The 19950-nt window shown below is 55.4% G+C and overlaps 1 protein-coding gene across 30 annotated transcripts in view; it reads left to right on the top strand.

Moving 5' to 3' along the window:
• The window catches only part of MAD1L1 (mitotic arrest deficient 1 like 1), a 414737-nt gene that overhangs the window by 17158 nt on the left and 377629 nt on the right, over window positions 1-19950 (top strand). For all 30 annotated transcript variants that reach the window (XM_024241280.3, XM_063725878.1, XM_063725875.1 and 27 more), the window contains 2 exons: window positions 49-163; window positions 2776-2837. In XM_024241280.3, coding sequence (XP_024097048.1) covers window positions 49-163; window positions 2776-2837 — 177 coding nt within the window. The remainder of the gene's footprint in view (window positions 1-48; window positions 164-2775; window positions 2838-19950) is intronic.

Raw genomic sequence — 19950 nt, 5'->3', positions numbered from 1 at the left:
ATCCCTAGGGTGTGTGGCTATTTGAGCGACTCTTTGTGGCACTGCCAGGGAGATGAGAGAGACCAACGGGCTGCTCCAGGAAGAGCTGGAAGGGCTGCAGAGGAAGCTGGGGCGCCAGGAGAAGATGCAGGAGACGCTGGTTGGCTTGGAGCTGGAGAACGAGGTGAGGGCCTGTGTGGTGTGCGGTTCCTGTGGGTGTCCTCTGCCCTGCCTGGAGGAGCCTTGGTATTGTGGTCACGCCAACCAGCTGCTCACCTACAAGATGGAGGTTGCTGTGATGGGGTGGGGGGCAGAATCGTGGTCCCCAGAGTGGTCCATGCCTCATCCCCCGAGCCTGTGAACACAGCACCTTCCCTGGCAGGGCGAATGAGGTGACTGGTCAGCTGGCCCATGGCGGGGAGGGGCTCCTGGGCCATCCTGGGGGCTCAGAGTGACGTGAGAGGGACTTGGCAGCTCTTGCTGGATGTGGAGATGGAGGACGGGCCACAAGCCAAGGAATGTGGGTCCTCTGGAAGCTGGAAAGAGCAGGGAAGTGGACTCTCCCCTGGCATCTGCAGAAGGAACACAATCCCGCCAACACCAGGATTCCAGCTCGGGGAGACCCGTTTTGGATTTCTGAACTAAAGTACTATAAAATATTATATTTGTGGGCTTTTTAAAATTTTTTTTTGAGATGGAGCCTCGCTCTGTACCCAGGCTGGAATGCAATGGTGTGATCCCGGCTTGCTGCAACCTCCGCCTCCCGGGTACAAGCGATTCTCCTGCCTCAGCTTCCTGAGTAGCTGGGACTACAGGCGTGCGCCACCACACCCAGCTAAATTTTGTATTTTTAGTAGAGATGGGGTTTCACCGTGTTGGCCAGGATGGTCTTGATCTCTTGGAACTCGTGATCCACCCGCCTCAGCCTCCCAAAGTGCTGGGATTATAGACGTGAGCCACCGCGCCCGGCCGGGCTTTTTAAATATTAAATTTTTTTTTGTAGAGATGGGATCTCCCTGTGTTGCCCAGGCTGGTCCTGAACTCCTGGGCTCAAGTGATCCTCCCGCCTTTGCCTCCCAAAGTGCTGAGATGACAGGCGTGAGCCTCTGTGCCGCACCAATTTGTGTTGTTTGAAGCCACTTAGTTTGTGGTGATCTTTTTCGGTTGTAGCAGGAAACTGGTACAGAGGGTGAGTCAGAATGCGTGTGGCACTGTGAGGACCAGGGCTGGCAGGGCCCTGTGCTGGGGGTCTTCTGCCTTCACCGCGGCAGTTGGTAGGAAGATGTCAGTGCTGGAAAACATCCTGCAGTCGTGTTGTGGGCAGAGGAGGAAACTGAGGTTCAGAGAAGCTCCCTCTCTTGCCCGGTGCACAGCAAATTTGGACCAGAATTTAGGCCTTCTGGCTCCTGCCTGGGTCCTCTGTCCTTCACGCCACTTCCCTGTGGCCACAATCACTCCCCTCTGTGCCTGGCACACCTGTGCCGCCTTTCTCCAGTGGTTGTGGGGCCTGGCAGGAGAGCAGACTCCATCTGCAGTGCACTGCAGCTGCCTACCTGTCCGGCTGGCCACTTCCAGAGTCCCCCTTGGGTGGCATGGCGTCTCTGTCCTCTTCAGAGCTGTGATACAGCCAAGGTCCTTTTGGGGTGTTGGCCCTGTGACCCACGGTGAGGTGGCTCCCTGCCAGCGGGGGTATCCGGCAGGGACTCTTCTCTCAGGTGCTGGGTTCTGTAGGAGCTTAGCCTGAAAAGACAGCTCCCATGCGACATCTTTTCTCTCTCCCGCGGTGTAATTTATTGTTTGATGGTTGAAGAGTTGGGGCTCTCAAGCCACACTCCGTAGTTGGGTGCTTGCTGCTCCATGTCCCTGGGCCAGCTCCTTCACCTCTCTGTCCGTCTCCCCGTCTGCACAGGGAGGAGTGGTGCTGGCTGCCTTGTCGGGACTGTGAGGCTCACATGAGTCTAAGCAAAGTGCTCAGAGCAGTGCCTGGCGCGTAGCGAATGTTCTGTAGCGTTGGCTGTTATATAATTACTAGTCAAGTGCGTGCCTGCGCATAGGAGGGGCTCTGAGAATACCTAACTGACTTGCCAAGTGGAGCGTTGATAACAGCATGATGCTTGGCACTGGGTGGAGGTGAAGCGAGGCCAGAACAAAGGCTCAGAGTCCCTGCCCTCAGATTGCTTCCATCCTAGAAGGGCCGTGAGACTCACCTCTTTGGGATGCGGCTCAGTGTGGGACAGGCGTGTGACACAGAGGGGTGGGCTGGCCTGTAGGCAGTGATGTCACCCTCCCTCATGCTCCAGGGTGGCTGCCCTCCTCTCCTAGGGCCTGCTGGTCCTGGTCTGCTGTGTGATGGCGGGAAGTTTGGCTCCAGGACTGAGTCTGTCTGCTCCAGGGCTTGGCTCCCTGAGGAGCTCCTGGAAGATGGGGGAGGGATGAGTCCTCACGGCTCAAGGACTCGAGGCTGCTCCCTGGGGCACAGTCAACCCCAGGATCCTTTCTGAGGCTGTCTGCCTTCTCCCTCCACAGCCACACGTTGCCTTTAGCTTGCTGGGATTCATACTTGAATTTATGGGGCCAGGAAGGAGTGAGGCAGGAAGCGCCAGTGTGGCTTCTGCAGTTGGGGAATGATAACCCGGCCGCTTCCAAGCTGACTTGGAGCATGTAGCGCCCAGCTCAGAGATGAGGGCAGGCTCTCCTGAGAGGGCAGGGACTTAGCGCCGTGATCATTATTGTCAGTCTTATGTGATAATCCTGTGGCAGGTGATGATGGGGTCTGTGCTTTTGTTGCCTTTTCAGAGGCTGCTGGCCAAGCTGCAAAGCTGGGAGAGACTGGACCAGACCACGGGCCTGAGCATCAGGTAGGGAGGGGCAGGTGCCTCCAGGGTCCCGCCTTCTTTGAAGGGTCGTGGGGGAAGAGCAGAGCCTGCTTCCGGCTCACCGGCGCTGTCTCCAGCGAGGCATCTCTGTGGCTGGTGGGGGGCATTTGTCCCGGGCTGCTCAGGTTTAATGAGGCCTTTCCCAGCGGGTGGGACAGTGGAACCGAGCGACTCATCCTGCTGAAGCCTTGGTAACATCTTCATTGAGAAGCAGAATATCCACAGCGAACCAGTGGCAGGCGTCTGATTGCCCTGCGTTGCGGGGCTTTGTGAAAGGACTCTTTTTGGTGTATACTGAGGAAGTAATTGCTTGTGGGGGAAATCATTCATTTTAGGGAACTGTAACCAGTGGAGATGAACTGAGTTTTTAGAATTAAGAAAAACCCACTGTATTAGTCTGTTCTTGCATTGCTCTAAAGAAATACCAGAGACTGGGTAATTATGAAGAGAAGAGGTGGAATTGGCTCGGCTTCTGCAGCTGTACAGGAAGCATGGTGCTGGCATCTGCTCGGCTTCTGGTGAAGCCGCAGGGAGCTTTCAGTCATGGCGGAAGGTGAAGGGGGAACAGGCACGCCACATGGCAAAAGCAGGAATGAGAGCGCGAGAGAGTGAGCAAGCATGAGTAGTGTTGGGAGGGAGGTGCCATGCACTTCTAAATGACCAGATCTCATGAGAACTCACTATCATGAAGACAGACCCAAGCTGTGAGGGATCCGCCCCAGGATCCAAACACTTCCCACCGGGCCCCATTTCCAGCACTGGGGATTACAATTCAACATGAGGTATGGGGCAGAGACACAGATCCAAACGGTTCTCACCCACCATAGTGGAAGACGATTGTCTGGTGCTTGTAGCAGCCTCTTCACGCAGTCTGTGCCAAGCTGAGTGCCAGCGCTTGGGTGGAGGGACGTGGGGTGGAGCTGCCGGGGGACCACCCTGGGTGCTGGGGATGGTATTCTTATAGACAGGTAGCTGGACCGTTCCCAGGTCTGGTCCTGTCTGTCCTCCTGTCCCATCCATCCTAGGGCCCTGCACTCATCTTTCTCCAGCAGCTGCTCAGTTGGCCCCTGCCCTTCAGCTGCTGTGCCCTTGCAGGTGACCACCTCCTGGCAGCTCTGGTCTGGACCCCTCTTCCTGGTTGCCCTGTGTGCGCCAGGTCTCGAGGAGGTGCAGGAGCGATGCTTTTGAAGGAGTCATCGGAGCCTGGGGCTCAGGGCCTGTGGTGCTGGTGCCGAGGCGGCCTCTTGCTGTGTTTGCTTGTGAGATTTCAAGGCTTCCCGCTTCTTGCCTGTCTTTCCTGCTGTTCTTGGAAACTGGGCTGAGACTGAGACTCTCTGAAAGAGCTGTCCTTTGACCATACTGTCCTACTGCTGGTTCTGGAATCCACTACCTTCTCATCAGCATTACTGGCTTCAGTTCTCTGTCACCTGAAAGTGCCTCTTCATTTTCTTTGAGCTTTGCTAAGTCAGAGCACGGCCTGGGCTGCTGTCTCCTCTTGAGCTCCCCCTGTAGAACACAGACTTCTGTAGGGCCGGCCTCAGTGGAGCCTAAATGCTTTGTGCTTCTGTCTGTTCTCTGAGCTTATTAATTGCTTGGAAGGCGACCCTTCTGCTCCCAGGCATACTCTGGCCAGATGAGAAACCTCTGTGACTTCTTTCCTGTGAAGGGACATCAGAGGCCCCCACGTTCCTGATGGGCCCGGCTCTGCTGGAGGGTCCAGTGTGCGGTTTGCCCTGGAGCACTGGGTGTCAGTCGGGCACCAGACCTAGCACAGCTGGCTGCTGTCTCTGGCTGGTTTCAAAGTACCGTGGCTCCTTTCCGCCCTGTTCCCGCATCTAAGCGCCCTGCCTGGGCATGGCTTGTGTGAGGGCGAGCTGGCCTAGGGTTGCTGCCTGGGCGTGGCCAGCATGAGGGCAAGCTGGCCCGGGGGTTCTGCCTGCCTGTGTGTTCCGTGTTCACTCTGCCCTCCCTGGTGGCCAGGCCCTGGATGAGGGAGAGGAGGGGTTGGTCTGCAGGGCTGGTGGAGGTGGGCTGCCTGTGCCCACCACCAGCTTAAAGTGGGTGGGAGGCAAGTGGCACACATGTGTGGCACCCTGCAGCTTTGATGAGGAACATAGATAGTGCTTCGGAGGCTGGATTCAAGGCTCCCCCCGCCCTCCGCCACCAACAGTAAGACCTGTGTCAAGTCACTGCGCTGCTCTGGGCCGCTTGTGGTCCCTATGGGAGGGCTGAGTGCACTTGCTGTTCATGTGTGGAGACATGCGTGCCTCTGTGGGCGAGCTTGGGGATCCCCTCCTCTCAGCCATGGGGACCTGAGGTGACATCAGATGTCCTGGAAGCAGAGGGCTCTGTGGCTGGGAGTGCCCTGGGCCTGTGCCGGGTGGGCTGGCGTCTGCTTGCCTTCGGGCCCAGGCTTTGCTGGGATTTGGGGCTTGCCAAGGCCCCCTGGCCCCGTGGGTGCGGAGGAGCTGCTGCCACTAGGTGGTGCCCCCGCCTTGGTGATCCTTCCCACAGCGGCTTCCCTTGGGTCTCTCTGGCCTGGTGGATCGCTGCTCTCCCACCGTGGGACTTGCTTGCTGACATCGGGATTTTGGTCGATGGGGATGTGAGGGGCTTGTGGCCACTGTTCCTGACTGCCTTCAGGGGGGCGCTTCTGGCTGTCCCATGCCTGCCTTGTTTCTGACCTGTTCTGTCCTGGGGCCCTCAGGCCTGTGGGCTGTGGGCTGTGAGCTCCTGGCGTTGAGGCCAGACATCCTCTATGTGGGCCCTTCCCTAAGGACAGGGCGCTGACGTCCTGCAGTCCTCAGAGGGCTCTTCGGCCTCGCCCCGGGCTTGGATGAACCCTGGCTGAGCCCCAGGAGAGAGTGGCCTGGTGACCCTCTTCTCCATGTGGGGCTTCTTATGTCTTAGGAGAGGAGGCTGGGCAGGTTGGCTGCGGTGAGTCAGGGAAGACCCTGTGGAACGAGGTCCTTATGGGTCACACAGGCCTGGGCACATGTGACGTGTGCGGTGCACGGGGTCATGCAGGCTGGGGGCATGTTAGTTTCTACGACTTTGAAGTCACAGACAGGGAGGGACACGGTGTGTGTGGATGAGCCTGCATGAACACACATGTGGGGAAGGGCAGGATACCAGTGCCGTGAGTGTGGTGTGGACACCCTCATCCTTAGGGTGCTGGAAGTTGGGCTGAGGGAGTTAGCAGCAGTGCGAGGCGTGTGTCTGGAGGCAGCGATGTCATCAGCTTGGTCTCCCAGGAGCGTGGTCTGTCTTGGGGAATGACTTACGGGTGAGGAAAGTGGATGCCAGCACACACCCTTTGAGGTACATGTCATCCTCGGCAAGAACTCAGGGGGACGGGAGGAGGAGGGGGAGTAATAGAGAGAGGCCAGTGGGAAAGATGGCGTGAGGCTGGAGGCCATCTGGGAATGCAGGGTGCTTGCTTCTCTTTGGAAAATCACCTGTTTCAGTAGAATGAAAGGGGGTGCAGGCCACCTCCGTAGGCGAATAGCACAACCATTTGTAACAATCCAAAACTCGTTTCTGATTGAAAATTCTCAGTAAGCTAGGAAGAGAAGAGAACTTCCTCAACTAGGTAAATGACACCTGCAGAAAACCACAGCTGATATAATACAAGGTGAGACGGATTGCATCCTTGACACGGAGACCAGGCAGGGTGTCTGTTCCCATCACCCCTGGTCGCACTGTACTGGAAATCTTCACCAGTATAATTAGGGAAGCAAAAAGAAAAGATGGACAGACTGGAAAGGAGGAAGTAAAACTGTACCTGGAGACAACATAATTATCTATAGAAATTCCCAGGGAATAAATGACAAGCCAGTAGGTCTAAACCGTGAGGTTTACAGGGTCACGGGATACAAGGACAATGTACCAAAATAGGTTATGTTTCTGTATACTAGCGGTGAGCCACTCGAAATACATACCACGTATGATGGCACCAAAGTCCATGAAATATTAGGAATGCATTTAAGAAAATCTGTGTAAGATTTGTACACTGAGAAGCTTAAGACGCAACTGAGACATTAAAGATCACCTAATGTAGAAAAATGGAGACATTGTAAGAGGAAAAATGAACTCTTTTCCCCTCTGCTCTCACACAGCCTCTGACACCAGATACTGGAAGGTTTCCCCCACACCAAGCAGTTCTCCAGGGGTCACCAGCTGGGTGTCCTGTAGCCTCATCTGCACACTCTCCACCTGGAGTTCCATCAGCTTCCACCGGGTCAGGGCCCAGTCCCACATGTCTGTGCCCCCTTCAGATTCCAGGTGCAAGTTGTTGGCTGGCATCTCTGCTTCATTTTACCGTTTTCTTCTCTTCCTCTTTCACTGACGTCAGCTGTACTTCTGACTGACAGTCTGTTAAACGAGGCTCCTGCTACCCACTCCTTGGGTTTATTAATTTGCTAGTGTGGTTCACAGAACTCAGGAAGATGCTTTATTATGTTTAGTCATGTGTTATAAAGGATGTTACAAATAATACAGGTGAACAGGTTGGCAGAGTGAGGTATGGGGAGAGGCGCGGAGCTTCCATGCCCTCTCTGGGCACACCACCCTCCAGGAGCCTCCGTGTGTGCAGCTCTGAACCCTGGCCTTATTTATGGGTTTTTCTGGAGGCTTCATCACAGAGGCATGATTGATTACACCACTGGCCGTTGGAAGTCAACTCACCCTTTGGCCCCTCTCCCCTCCTAGGAGATTGAGGGGTGGGACTCAAAGTCCCAACTCTCTAATCCCACATTGGTGTTTCAGATGACCACCCTATCTGAAGCTGCCTGGGGGCCGCCAACCAGCACTCAGCTCATTAGTTCACAAGAGATACTCTTCTCACTCCAGATAAGGAGCTGCATGTATGTCAGGGAACAGAAAGACCAAATATATATTTCAGAGTATCATAAAGGTACTGTGGTCGTGTATTGGAAGATTCATTATTGTTAGGATGGCAGTTTGCTCAAATCGACCCAAATATTTAACATAGTCCCAATCAAAGCCCCAGCAGAAATTGATGAACTGATCTCTAAAATTTCTTTTTTTTTTTTTTTTTTTGAGACGGAATCTTACTCTGTTGCCCAGGCTGGAGTGCAGTGGTGCGATCTTGGCTTACTGCAACCTCTGCCTCCTGGGTTCAAGCGATTCTCCTGCCTCAGCCTCCCCAGTAGCTGGGACTACAGGCATGGACCACCATGCTTGGCTAATTTTTGTATTTTTAGTAGAGACAGGGTTTCGTCATGTTGGCCAGGCTGGTCTTGAACTCCTGACCTCAAGTGATCCACCCGCCTTGGCCTCCCAAAGTGCTGGGATTACAGGCGTGAGCCACTGCGCCTGGCTGACAATTTCTAAAATTTCTATGGGAATGTAAAGCACTTGTAAATTGTTATAGCCATAACAGTTTCGAAAAAGAACAAGTTATACAGCTTACACTGTCCAATTTCAAGACACATTGTAAATTGCATAAATTGAGACTGTGGTATTAAGTATAGACATATGTAAATCAATAGAACAGAGTAGAACGTTCAGAAATGATTGAAGAATAATACAGTGTTGATTGTTGTCAAAGTGTCCAGGTAATTCAGTGGGAGAAAGAATCTTTTCACCGTGCGTGGTAAACCAGTAGGCTGTTTGTGGTGGGGATGAGCCTTAACACCTGCCTCATGCTGGACACAAGATTTAACTTAAATGACGCATAGACCTGTGTGTAAAAGTCACAAAATCTGGAAGCTAGGGTTTGGCAAAGAGGTCTTACGATACAACGAGCATGAACCGTAAATGAAAAAATTGATAAATTAGACTTCATCAAAATTGAAAACTTCTGCTCTCAAAAGACACAAAGTGAAAAAAAGGCAGACCATAGACTAGGAAAATATTTGCGAGATATTAACGTGTATCTGACCAAAGATGTGCTCCAGGTTAGAGAAGGAACTCTTACAAATTAGTAAGATTACCATAGTTTAAAAAATGGTCAAAAGACTTTTAACAGATACTTTATTATTTATTTATTTTTTTTGGAGATGGAATCTCGCTCTGTCGCCCAGGCTGGAGTATAGTGGCACGATCTTGGCTCACTGCAACCTCCGCCTCCCAGGCTCAAGCAATCCTCCAGCCTCAGCCTCCTGAGTAGCTGGGGTTCCAGGCATGCACCATCACACCTGGCTAATTTTTGTATTTTAATAGAGACAGGTTTCACCATATTGGCCAGGCTAGTCTCAAACTCCTGACCTCAGGTGATCTGCCTGCCTTGGCCTCCCAAAGCACTGGGATTACAGGTGTGAGCCACTGCACCCGGCCTGCTTTTAACAGATACTTTACAAGAGAAGGTATATAGATGGTAAATAAGGACACGAAAAGATGGTCAACATTGTTAGTTATTAGGGGAATGCAAATTAAGACTGTAATCGCCCGACAGGGTTCTTCTTGCTGCCCAGAAAGCCAACGCACCGAGAACGTCAGGTGTGGCTGCAGAGAGGGAGTTTAATGATTGCAGAGCCAGCCGAGGGAGGTGGACGGGAGATAACTCTCACATCTGTCTCCCTCAGAATTCGGAGGCGAGGGCTTGAGGGTGTTTTGGCGGGCAGTGGCCCAGGAAGTGGTGAATGCTGGTTGGTTGTGTTGGGGATGCAATCATAGGGGTGTCAGGACTGTCTCCGTGCAGCTGAGTCAGTTCCTGGGAGATGGGGTCACAAGTCCAGGTGGCATCTCTTGATCTGCTGAAATGCTAAATCTGAAAAATATCCCAAAGACCAGTTTTTTAGGTTTCACAGCAGTGATGTCTGTAGGAGCCGTTAGGGAAGTTCCGAATCTGACATCGTCTGGTTACATGACTCCGGGCAGCAGGTACTGTAGAAGAGCAAACTAAGTAAGCAGTGACAGGTCATGGTTTACCCGTGCCTGTTCTTTAGCAAAGTTCAGGCCCCTGTAGTAATGCCAGTCTTAATCTCCAAACAAGGACGGGTGTCATTTTTCCTTGCCTTGAAGTTTAACTATAAACTACTTTCCTCTCATAGTTATCTTGGCCTCTGTATTAGAATAAGCAAAAAAAAAAAAAAAAAAAAAAAAAAAGATCCAGTGAGGTTAGAAGTAAGATGGAGTCAGTAATGTAGATTTCTCTCGTTGCTTAAAATTCTGTAAAGGCAGTTTCAAGACCACAGTGAAATACTACTAGGCACCCAATAAAATGGCTAAAATTAAGCAGACTGACCATCCTGACTGCTGGCAGAGATGCAGAGCAGCCAGGCCTGTTGCCCCTGGGAGTAGGAAGTGGTATGGCCACTTTGGAAATGGTTTGGTAGCTTTGTACACAGTTACGGTGTGACCCTGTGGTTCTATTCCTCGGTATTTAACCTAAGAGAAACCCAAGAGAAATGTGGCCTCATGAAGACTTGTACAGGAATGTTTGTAGGAGCCTTATTCTAACAGTCTGAGAGCAGGAACAACTCAGGTGCCTGTCAGCAGGTGAACCGTGGCGTCTCTATGCAGTGTAATGCGCAGCAGTGGCGGTGCTTGGAAACATGAACGGGTCTCTCTTGCTGAGTGAAGGAAGCCAGACTTACTGAGTTTATACTTACTATACCATCCCATTGATTTGAACTTTTTAAAAAGGTAAAACTGAGCAACAGTGACAGAAAGCAGGTTAGTGATCCCTGGAGTCTCGTGCTGGGATATGATTGGGGTCTTATGGGGTGCTAGAAATACCCTTTGGCGTAATAGAGGTGATCGCCGCACAGGTGTACATGCAGCAAAGCTCATGACACTGCTCTTGTCACACTGTTCACGTATGCAGATCATACCTCACTCAAGCTGGCCTGTCAACAGCAGACGGTCAGCTCTTCAGATTAGCTGTGAGGGGAAGGAAAATTCCTTAGTGGCGACTTGGACTGAATTGGAGAGTGGCCTGGGGGTGCTGTTTAAACCAGCCTTCATTTGGGGAGGGACCCATCCCCTGAGTTTATGGAAGGCCTACGGCCATGGCTGCCTGCACCTCCTGGGTCTTTGGCACGTCACAGGAGTGCTGTGAGGAGTGGCAGCATGTGGGGTCAGGTGCAGGCTGCAGAGGGTCAAGGAGTTTCACATTTGATGAAAAGCAGAACAAGCTACATAAATGCAAACGAATGGAAGGACAAGTGGAACGTGGTCTTCCTTTCCTGCCCCCCCTGGTGGCCTCACTAAGGGCCGGGTGCCCCGTGTCACAGCTTCCTGGCCATCGTCACCTTGTGTCCTCATATTCCTGGGGGGCTGTTCCAGAATAGAACTGATTGCCCTGGAGGTGGGCAGCAGGGCGTGCTGTGCTTGGCCCCAGTTCGTCTTTCTAGGCAATGCCTGATGAGTTTCCTGTGTGTCGTTCTGGAAATGTGTGTACATAGAAGCTCTTTATGTACTCCCGTCACCTTTTAAAATTGGGGTTCCTTCCACAGTTTTATTCTGCAACTGTTTTCACTCAGTTTTTGACAGTTTTTTGGCCCCAGCACAGGCTGGTCTGCTGAACTGCTTTAAAGAGCTGCGGGGTGTGCTGGAGTGCAGACGGACTGAGACTCCAGCAGCCCCTGTTGATGGATGCTTAGGGTGTTTCCAGCTTCTTTCTCCAATTAGCCATGCTATGCTGGTTAGGTAAATTCTTAAAAGGAGAATTTTTAGTTCAAAAGAGATGTGCGTTTGAGACTCCTAGCTGGTGCCACACGGCCCTCCCGAAAAGCATGAGTGCTGTGCGCTCCCGTCACGGCGTGTGACTGCCGTCACCTAATTGGGGTGGTGTGCTTTCAACGTTGCTAGAGAGATCCAGCTCGAAGTCACAGTACAGTGAGGAGAGCAGGCATCTTCGAAGGCTTGGCTTTTCAGAAATGTCATTTAGCAGCTCCCACTGAGGGGGACCCTATGAAATAGGAAGGGAGTGGGTGTCAAGTCCTGTAGCCGAGCCCCCACTTTAGGGAGGAAATCATTTGCTCGTGGCCAAGATGCCGCTGTTATTTGGCTCCTTGCCTGTCCCGTTATGCCTGAATCTGGCTTTGCTTCCCATCCCGCCGGGTGGGCATTGTACCTGTCAGCAGGGGCAGGCCTGAGGGGGTGAGGAGGGGCTGCAGAGGAGGCTGGGCTGGGGAGGTGGGAGGCGGGCATTGCCGGCTCAGAGGCCTGGCAGCTGTGCCCACCTGGAACTGCTGACCCATCCCCTGTAGTCAAAGCTGGGCACCTGTCAGTGCTGACCTGGACATTTTCCCAAAAACATTTGTAGACTGGCAAGATGACAAGTCTCAGGGCCCAGCTTCCCTGATGTGTGAGGCCAATTAGGAGGACAGTGAGGGGATGTGTGACTTTCCTCTAAGGAAGGGTCTAATTGACCAGCCTGGACAGTTTTATCATCCTAGTTACCGTGCGCGTGATTTGTAATTACCCGGCTGTTGAGTTGGTCAATACCAGACGCCCTGGTGGTGCTTGGGAAGGCGGGCGACTGTCAGGTATGTTGGTCCATTTTAATTGGCGCCGGTTTGGTTTTCTTTGGGGCATGGGAGGAGGAGGGGGAGAAGCGTTTGGCCTTCCGGCTACTTGTGTGAGTGCGGCCCTTTCTTCTGGGCCTGCATGTCGGATGCCTCGTGGTCTGGGCCATGTTTCCCCTTTTCGTTTGTTCATTCGTTCACTCATTTGTTCACCATGAGCTGCTCTTGTGGAGCCCGTAATCTGAAGGGAGAAGGATCCCTCAGGCCTGTGCATCTCTGGTGTGCAGGTCCCAGGACCCTGGAGCTGGAGAGTGGTGAGTGTGCTTCCCTCCAGAGGTGCAGGCCAGGGTGGGGCATGAGCCAGGTTCCCAGCTCCGTCCGAGCACGGTGCCTGCCATCGCTCCTCCTCTCAACCCCAGCTCCTCCTGTGGCTGAGTCCTGGCCGCTTTCTGCCTTGGGGTTGTGTTGGTTTTCCGTAAACTCATCCTCTCAATCCTGAGCATTGTGAGTTAAGAGTGGGGGTCTCCCTTTAGTGCCTGAGCTGGACGTGCAGTAGGCGTGTGCTGAGCCTTTGAAGAGTGGAGGACCGAGCGAGGGCGTCTCTGTGCCTTGCAGTTGGTGGTGATGTATGGGCGGAGCCTCCGGCGCTCTTGGCTGCTGTGACAGGGCCCCCCTGGGGTCCTGCACTATCCCAGCGAGACCGCCAAAGCAAGGCCAGCAGAGAGCTTCCTGACAGTTGCCTCGCTTTGGCGATGGCCCTGGCTGGGGTGCAGCCTGTGCCCCTCTCTGCCCCCTTGTGAAGTTTCAGATGAGTGTTCCCAGCAGCGCTGACAGGCTCATGCTGCCCTTGGGCTTCATTCCAGGTACCGCGGGTCAGGCTGGAGACTGTCAGAGTCTGGGGGCAGTGCTGTGGGTGTCGGAACCCCGTAGGGAGAGGTGAGAGAAGGGCTTCCCACAAGAGACCGTTGGGCTCCACCTCTGCGTGTGCCTGGCTTCACAGACAGCTGAGTGCTCCGCACCGTGTCGGGGTGGAAATGCTCTGGGTCTCACTTGGTCTCGGAGCACTTTTTGGGGCTTTTCTCCAAGCTTTGTAGATAGGGCTCTTCTACTTGTAGGTCTCTTTTTAAATTGATTTTAAAAAGTCTAAGGCCAGATAGTGACAGGCTTTAGACAAGTCCGGCTGCCGTAGGTTCCAGGATTTATTTTAGAGGAGGCGGTGGCATCCCTGGTGGTATCTGGGCTGGTTTTTACTCATGGGTGCTTACTGGGGTCCTGTTGCGTGCTGTCACCTCCTTGTGGGCTAGGAGCTCCCAGGGTGTCCAGGTCCCTACTTTTACAGGTAGAGTAGGGGGTGCCCTGGCGTGGAATGGAGGAAGGGTCTGGGCAGCTTTGTGACAGGGCTGGTAGGAGGGGGATTTTGACAGGCGGCTTGAAGCCAGCACCAGCCGAGGGCCAGAGGCAGAGAAGCTGAAGGCCTCCCCTGGGCAGCCCGCCACTACCTGCCCTTCTCTCCGAGGACTTCCCAGCAGTGCCGTGGCCTTCGGAGAGCTGGGATCTCAGGCAGGCTACGGGGAGCTCCACAGCTCCCCACCCAACATTCCTCAACGTCAGCTTTGGGGCTGTGAGGTGTGACCTCTACAGGATCACCTGGGGTCACTCCCTGCAGCCAGCTGTAGCTGTCATTTGTGTCAGGAGCTGCTGGTCTTGCCTGCACCACCCACCCTTCCCACCCTCCACCTACACTGCATGGCCCGGGTTCTTGGGAGGAACAGGAGATCCTGAGCTGTTGAATTCCTGGAACCCGTGGTCATTCGGCACCCGTATCCTGCTCCTCCCAGCTCCTGCACGCTTCTCACTGGTGTGGTCGCCTGGAATCAGGTGTCCTGATTCTGCTGGACAGGCGGGAGGGGAGGCTGGGCCGAGAGGTGGACCAGCCTTTGCACGCTCAGTGGCTGCAGGAGGGCCGTGTGCATGAAGCAGGCGGTCCTCGTGGTAGCACCGTTTGTGCAGAGCCACGTTGGGGAGAGCGGGCTTGTGTTAACAGAAGTGCTGTGAGATGATCACTTAATCACAAGCCAGTCAGCACCAGCCTGTGGGGCGGCTGATATGGACTAAGTGATCTGACTTTCTTGGCTTTTGTTTGACGATGTTTCCACTGTTATCCAGGTGCAGAGCTCTGATCTCCCACGGTCAGAGGTACCGTGTGCGTGTCTTACCTGGGTAGAATGCAGAGACCTTCACCGGCAGCTGTGCATGGACCCTGGGGCTCTGTTACACGGGCAGGTGCTGAGGGGCAGGGCTCCAAGCCAGGCCAGCAAACCTTCCTTAGACCCCCTGTGTGCAGGCCTGGTGCCTGGTGTCAGGGACCCAGTGGAGAACAAGATCAGGCTGTTGCTGTCGGACTTTTCATCTGGTGGGGAGTCCTGAGGAGGACGTGGATGAGGTGGGGAAGAGGTTCCAGGTGAACGCAAGTGTCCACCCTGCATTCCAGCGTGGCAGGCGGCCCGGGGCGGGTGTGGGGTGGTTGAGTGGGCGCCGCGCGTGCTATGTTAGTGTAGGGTGGTGCACACCTGGCCGGCAGGCCTTGCTCCCGCTCTTCACCCTCCACCTGTCGAGGGTGCACCCGGGGAGGGGATGGAGGATGGAGGGCATGCGTGGGAAGAGCTCTGAGACCCTTGGCCTCATGGAGAGTGTTGGGCAGTTACCCGTCCCCTGCCCTTGGGCCTTTGTGAGTGTGGCTTCCTGGAACTCTGGGGGATTTGTCACCAGTGACTGCAGGGGGCTCTCCTGTCCCTTTCATCTAGGCTTCACTGTCTGCCCTAAGCTGGGGACTGGTCCAGCTGACCTGGATGGTGCGGAGTGTGGGCCCTGCCTGCCAGCGTGGTGTTGGGAAGCACCTAGGTGGGTGGTGGGTTGGGTTGTGGCCTTACCGCGGAGTCTGGGCTGCAGCTGAGAAAGCCGTCTCCTAGGACCAGGACTCTGGGTTTGGGAGGCTGGCGGTCTCGGCCCAGCAGTTCAGTGGCTGCCCGTGTGTCTGCCTGGCCTGGCCCTTGTCTGGTTTCAGTCGTCTGGGAGGCACCCCTGCCCTTGCAAGGCGTGGCACTGCGGGGGGGCGGATGTGGAGTGGAAGACTGCTGATTCAGGAATCGAAACTCCAGGGGCATCCGTGTAGCAGAGTGATTCTAAGATGATTAAGAAAACCATCAACGATTTAAAGTGTTCACTGCCGTCCTTATTGAGCGGTTTGCCGCATGCAGGACATGTGGGGGTGGCGCACCGGGCTGCAGGCGCCCTTCATGACAGCAGGCAGGGGACCTCCTAGGAGTCTTGGCTGTGACATATGAGGTGTGAAGGCTAGAAAGGTGAACGTGTGGAATCTGACCCAGAAGTAACAAACTCCTTTCTTGGAAAGCAGTTAGGTATTCCATTCTTTAGTCCATATGCCGTCATTTAAAAAGGCCAAAACCAGAGGCCTAGAGAATGTACCTGGAAGTTGCAGTGAGACCGTTTTTGATCATTGTGGCCTTTCTGGGGCTCAGTTTCCTTGCTTTGGAAATGCCATTTTGGCAGGGATCCGCTGTGGGGCATCTCCGTGCAGGTGGAGTTGGAGTTGCGCATCTTTCTCAGGCTGGCATCATACAGGCCCCAGTGCACTCTGGCAGGGATGGGCAGCCCCCTCCTGGATAGCCCCGCCCAAGGCTGGGAGGACTGTGAAGGGGGGAACCCGCTGCCTGACCTCAGCCTGTCGAGCCCCACAGCGCATCTCTCTGTGGACTGGTCGCTGGCTTCCTGTGGCCTGTGTGTCCTCCGGGTGGCTGGAGCTTTGGAACCCCATTCTGTAGCTTGGAGCTCGTGAGCCCCAAAGGGCAGGGGCCTGGTTCCTCGCCCATCCTTGCCCAGCCTGATGGCCTGTGCTTGTGGACTGTACATGGTCACCTGCTTTAACACCTGGAGGAGTAGGGGCCACCAAGAGCATGTGGCTCTGGGCCTCCCTGGGAGAGTCACTCAGCGGCAGGAGAGCTGAGTGGGACACATCAGGGAGTGTCTGTCTCATGGATGCCTGTTGGCCTGCAGCCTGGAGAGGGGGCTTGAAGTGTGTGTTCCGCGCTCTTGACCCCCAGGAAGCACTAATCTCTGTTGAAAGGCTCGTGCCGCAGAGCGCGATTACTCTCCCGGGTGGACGGCCGTCACGGGCTCCTTGCTCCAGTGATGCCAGCGCTCCTGGTGTTGTGTGTGGCCGGCTCCCCCTTGTCTCAGCCCTGGGCTTAGAGCAGGCCAGGTGCTCCAGCAGTGGTTTTGTTGCTTGAAGGGGGGCGTGTACCTGGCTGCAGCCTGTGGAGAGCGTGAATGGCTGGCAGAAGGCAAGGCGGGCTCTTGGGAGATGAGAGCAGGCAGCCGGCCTGGAGACTTCCGTGGGGCTGGTCAGCTCCTGCTGGCTCTTCCTGGCACAAATCCATGCTGGGCTGGGTGCCTTGGCTCACACCTGTAATCCCAGCACTTTGGGAGCCTGAAGTGGGAGGATCGCTTGAGCCTGGGAGTTCAAGACCAGCCTGGGCAACATTGTGAGACTCTATCTCTATTTTGAAAAATAAAAATATAAAGATAACCCTCCCTCCAAAAAAAAAAAAAAACCCGAACTCATGGTGGACCTTGGGATGGGCGGGGGCGCTTGTGGGGCAGAACTGGGTGTGCTTGCCCCGTCCTGGGCCTGTTCCCAGGCCTGCTCCTAGAGGAGGGGCTGATGGGCCCTGTGGGTGCAGGGAGATGGGGTCAGTCACAGTCTGGGGCCTGGGGGCTGGGACCTGGGGGCTGGGACCCGGGGGCTGGGACCAGTTTTATCTCTCAGGCAGGGAGGGGTTGTGAACTCTGTTTTGGGAATGTGTGTTTGAAGTGTGAGTGATGTAGCCAGAAGGAGGTGTCAGACAGCAGCCGATGTCAGGCCTGCATGGCTCCTAGAGGAGCCCTAGGGCTGGCCTGCCCAGTGAGGGGCGGGGATGAGCCGGCCTAGGGGAGTGGCAGAGCCAGAGGAGCAGACAGCTGGCCCGAGTCTGGAGGGATTTTGGCGTTTGCAGGTGGCTTTGAGCCTGAGGGCCAGTGCCCCGCGGGGTCAGAGAGCTCTGCAGCCGGCTAGTCCTGGTCGTGCCTGTGTCCGAGCTTGGGCCCCCGTGTGCAGGAAGAAGGTGGCCGTGCAGTGCACGTCGTCTGTACCAAGCGTCGGCGGAGTGATGCGTGGGTCGGGGCTGGAGATGAGAGGAGGAGTGAGGAGAGGCTAGAAGCCTCCAGAGCAGTGGGGTTTCTTCCTCTTCTTCACTAGTGAGTGCTTCTTGAGCACATGGTGTGCAGGCCTGGTGCTGGGTGCTGGGGATACAGCTATAAGTCAGGGGCTGTTTTCCAGTCCTCTCAGATCCAGCTGGGCATATGTCTGGTGGGTCAAGCGTGGCTCCTGAAGAGATGACACTTGAGAGGCTGGCAGCATGTTCCAGATAGGGTGGGTGCTGGCAGCACATGGGTTGGCCAGATGCTGCATGTTCGGACAGTGTTGTGTAGCTCCAGCTGGTTCTAACCACAGTTCTCCTGGGATGTGGCAGAAGCTGGACAGGTTGACAGGGATCTGTCCTGAGGGTAGTTTGGACCGCATCCTGCTGGTCACAGGAGCTGCAGAAGGTCTTCATCAGGGAGGAACACATCCGCCCATTGTGAAGGGGCCTCTTTCCTCACTGAATTCACAGGGTGAGGACCTGACGCCTTGGCAGGACCCTGCTGGTGAAAGTCCCTGGGGCTGTCTGACCCGCTACAGGTTTCAGCAGCCCCAAAGTGTGGGGAGGGCAGGCGGTGTTTCCTGTTGTCAGTTGAGAGCCTCGTGCCGTAGGAGCCGTGGATCAGTTGAGAGCCTCGTGCCGTAGGAGCCGTGGATCAGTTGAGAGCCTCGTGCCGTAGGAGCCGTGGATCAGTTGAGAGCCTCGTGCGGTAGGAGCCGTGGATCAGTTGAGAGCCTCGTGCGGTAGGAGCCGTGGATCAGTTGAGAGCCTCGTGCGGTAGGAGCCGTGGATCAGTTGAGAGCCTCGTGCCGTAGGAGCCGTGGATCAGTTGAGAGCCTCGTGCCGTAGGAGCCGTGGATCAGTTGAGAGCCTCGTGCGGTAGGAGCCGTGGATCAGTTGAGAGCCTCGTGCGGTAGGAGCCGTGGATCAGTTGAGAGCCTCGTGCGGTAGGAGCCGTGGATCAGTTGAGAGCCTCGTGCCGTAGGAGCCGTGGATCAGTTGAGAGCCTCGTGCCGTAGGAGCCGTGGATCAGTTGAGAGCCTCGTGCCGTAGGAGCCGTGGATCAGTTGAGAGCCTCGTGCCGTAGGAGCCGTGGATCAGTTGAGAGCCTCGTGCCGTAGGAGCCGTGGATCAGTTGAGAGCCTCGTGCCGTAGGAGCCGTGGATCAGTTGAGAGCCTCGTGCCGAAGGAGCCGTGGATCAGTTGAGAGCCTCGTGCGGTAGGAGCCGTGGATCAGTTGAGAGCCTCGTGCGGTAGGAGCCGTGGATCAGTTGAGGGCCTCGTGCGGTAGGAGCCGTGGATCAGTTGAGGGCCTCGTGCGGTAGGAGCCGTGGATCAGTTGAGGGCCTCGTGCCGTAGGAGCCGTGGATCGGTTGAGGGCCTCGTGCCGTAGGAGCCGTGGATCGGTTGAGGGCCTCGTGCCGTAGGAGCCGTGGATCGGTTGAGGGCCTCGTGCCGTAGGAGCCGTGGATCGGTTGAGGGCCTCGTGCCGTAGGAGCCGTGGATCGGTTGAGGGCCTCGTGCCGTAGGAGCCGTGGATCGGTTGAGGGCCTCGTGCCGTAGGAGCCGTGGATCGGTTGAGGGCCTCGTGCCGTAGGAGCCGTGGATCGGTTGAGGGCCTCGTGCCGTAGGAGCCGTGGATCGGTTGAGGGCCTCGTGCCGTAGGAGCCGTGGATCGGTTGAGGGCCTCGTGCCGTAGGAGCCGTGGATCGGTTGAGGGCCTCGTGCCGTAGGAGCCGTGGATCGGTTGAGGGCCTCGTGCCGTAGGAGCCGTGGATCGGTTGAGGGCCTCGTGCCGTAGGAGCCGTGGATCGGTTGAGGGCCTCGTGCCGTAGGAGCCGTGGATCGGTTGAGGGCCTCGTGCCGTAGGAGCCGTGGAGTCAGCGCCTTGCAGCGAGAGTTAGAATTGAGCTGCGCTGTTCCCGTGAGTAGGGAGCCCGGCCGGAGGCCTTCTGACTTCTGAAGAGAGTTCGTGTTGAAGGCCAGACTCTTTCCCTGTTTTTCTGTTTCCTCTTCAGGTGAATGCCTGTTCCTTTGTGACCACAGTGTCTGTGGGTAGCACCGTGATTTTGGAGACGCTCGTTTGTTTGTTCATCTGAACATTTATTTGGAGACCTGCCGTTTGCCAGGCTTTGGGCTGGCTCTGGCAATGCCGTGACACGCACAGCACAGTCTGCCCACGTAGTGCACACACAGACAGCTTTAAACAATGAAAACAACAGGGGTGCCTCCTCAGATGCGATCAGTTGGAAGATGCTGCAGGAGCATTTTGCGGGAGTATCTTAGTTGGAGACAGCCTTGTTGGATATGAGTGACGCTGGTGGGAATGAAGGCCAGACGTTTTTCCTGGTTTGGAAACAGGTGGCTTACAAGAGCCTCTAGAGTTTATTTGTTTAAAAA

Source organism: Pongo abelii, chromosome 6 (assembly GCF_028885655.2).
Source record: "Pongo abelii isolate AG06213 chromosome 6, NHGRI_mPonAbe1-v2.0_pri, whole genome shotgun sequence".
Lineage (NCBI taxonomy): Eukaryota > Metazoa > Chordata > Mammalia > Primates > Hominidae > Pongo > Pongo abelii.
This window is presented reverse-complemented; position numbering and strand designations above follow the sequence as displayed.